Source organism: Aplysia californica, unplaced genomic scaffold (genome assembly GCF_000002075.1).
Source record: "Aplysia californica isolate F4 #8 unplaced genomic scaffold, AplCal3.0 scaffold00668, whole genome shotgun sequence".
NCBI classification, from domain to species: domain Eukaryota; kingdom Metazoa; phylum Mollusca; class Gastropoda; order Aplysiida; family Aplysiidae; genus Aplysia; species Aplysia californica.
In genome coordinates this window covers 350751-351682 of record NW_004797938.1, presented here as the reverse complement: position 1 = coordinate 351682, position 932 = coordinate 350751, and the positions used below count along the sequence as shown (strand labels likewise).

Sequence of the window (932 nt, the reverse complement as noted above, 5' to 3'; positions counted from 1 at the left end):
ACGTTTTAATGTCCCTGCATACTCGAGCTAACGTTCATCCTTTTGCCTGACCACCCGCCATTGGAACCATCCCCATTCTTATTCTTTTCCCCCCCTTTTTTTTCTTTAAAAAAAATTTTTTTTTTGCTCATTGTTCACCCATCCATGCTGGACAATCACAAAAGCCAGTGAAAATGAAATAGAAGCCACAGGAATGTGGATTTTTGGAGACTGCTGAAAATATCGTGGAAGGAAAAGAAATCAAATTAGGTAGTGCTTGATGAAGCCCACGTGGGACGCTCACTGTTAGAAACAATCAGGAAATGACAAATGCAGTTTTTGGGACATCGGAATAGACATAAAGGTCTTGTACATCTAGCTCTCACTGGCAAAATTGAAGCAAACGAGGCAGGGGTAAGCCCAGATCAACCTACTTAGGGAACCTAAACAAAAGGGTAACGGGGAAAGATCAGGGAAACGTAGCTTTTTTAACAGCATCTCAGCAACTGGATGATGTTCACCCCACCCCCCGCCCCTCTAATCTTTTCACTCAACCATCATAATTCCATCTGTTCACAGCGGAAGCTTGTACATGCCGCTGGATTTTCGAGCTGACCCCAGACTCCGACCCGGATCTGCTCCTGGGGAAGGGGCTGCGCATGCGCGGCAGTCACGTGGGCGTCCGTTACCTTGACGACCAGCTGAGGGACGAGCATCACGCCTACCTCATGTTCTTCGCCTTCTGCAACAGACTGAAGAGCTCGAGGGTTCAGAAGAAGAGAAAAGCTGTGAGCAGGGCGTGAACTTTCGTGGATTTTTGCGGCTGGCTTTCAAAGTCCTCACCACTGATTCTGTCACTGCGTTTAATCTTTATCGATACTTTTTATTTAATTTTTGTTATTGTGGGGGTTTTTTTTAAACATTTATTTAAATTGTTTTGTTTTTTGATTTTT

The 932-nt window shown here is 44.5% G+C and overlaps 1 protein-coding gene across 1 annotated transcript in view; it reads left to right on the top strand.

The window, feature by feature from the left end:
* LOC106013116 overlaps nucleotides 1-880 on the top strand; it is a gene marked incomplete at its 5' end in the record, with an annotated part of 5630 nt that extends 4750 nt beyond the window's left edge. Inside the window, 1 exon segment of the mRNA XM_013087994.1 lies at nucleotides 566-880. Coding sequence (XP_012943448.1) covers nucleotides 566-782 — 217 coding nt within the window.
* Between the last annotated feature and the right edge of the window lie 52 nt (nucleotides 881-932).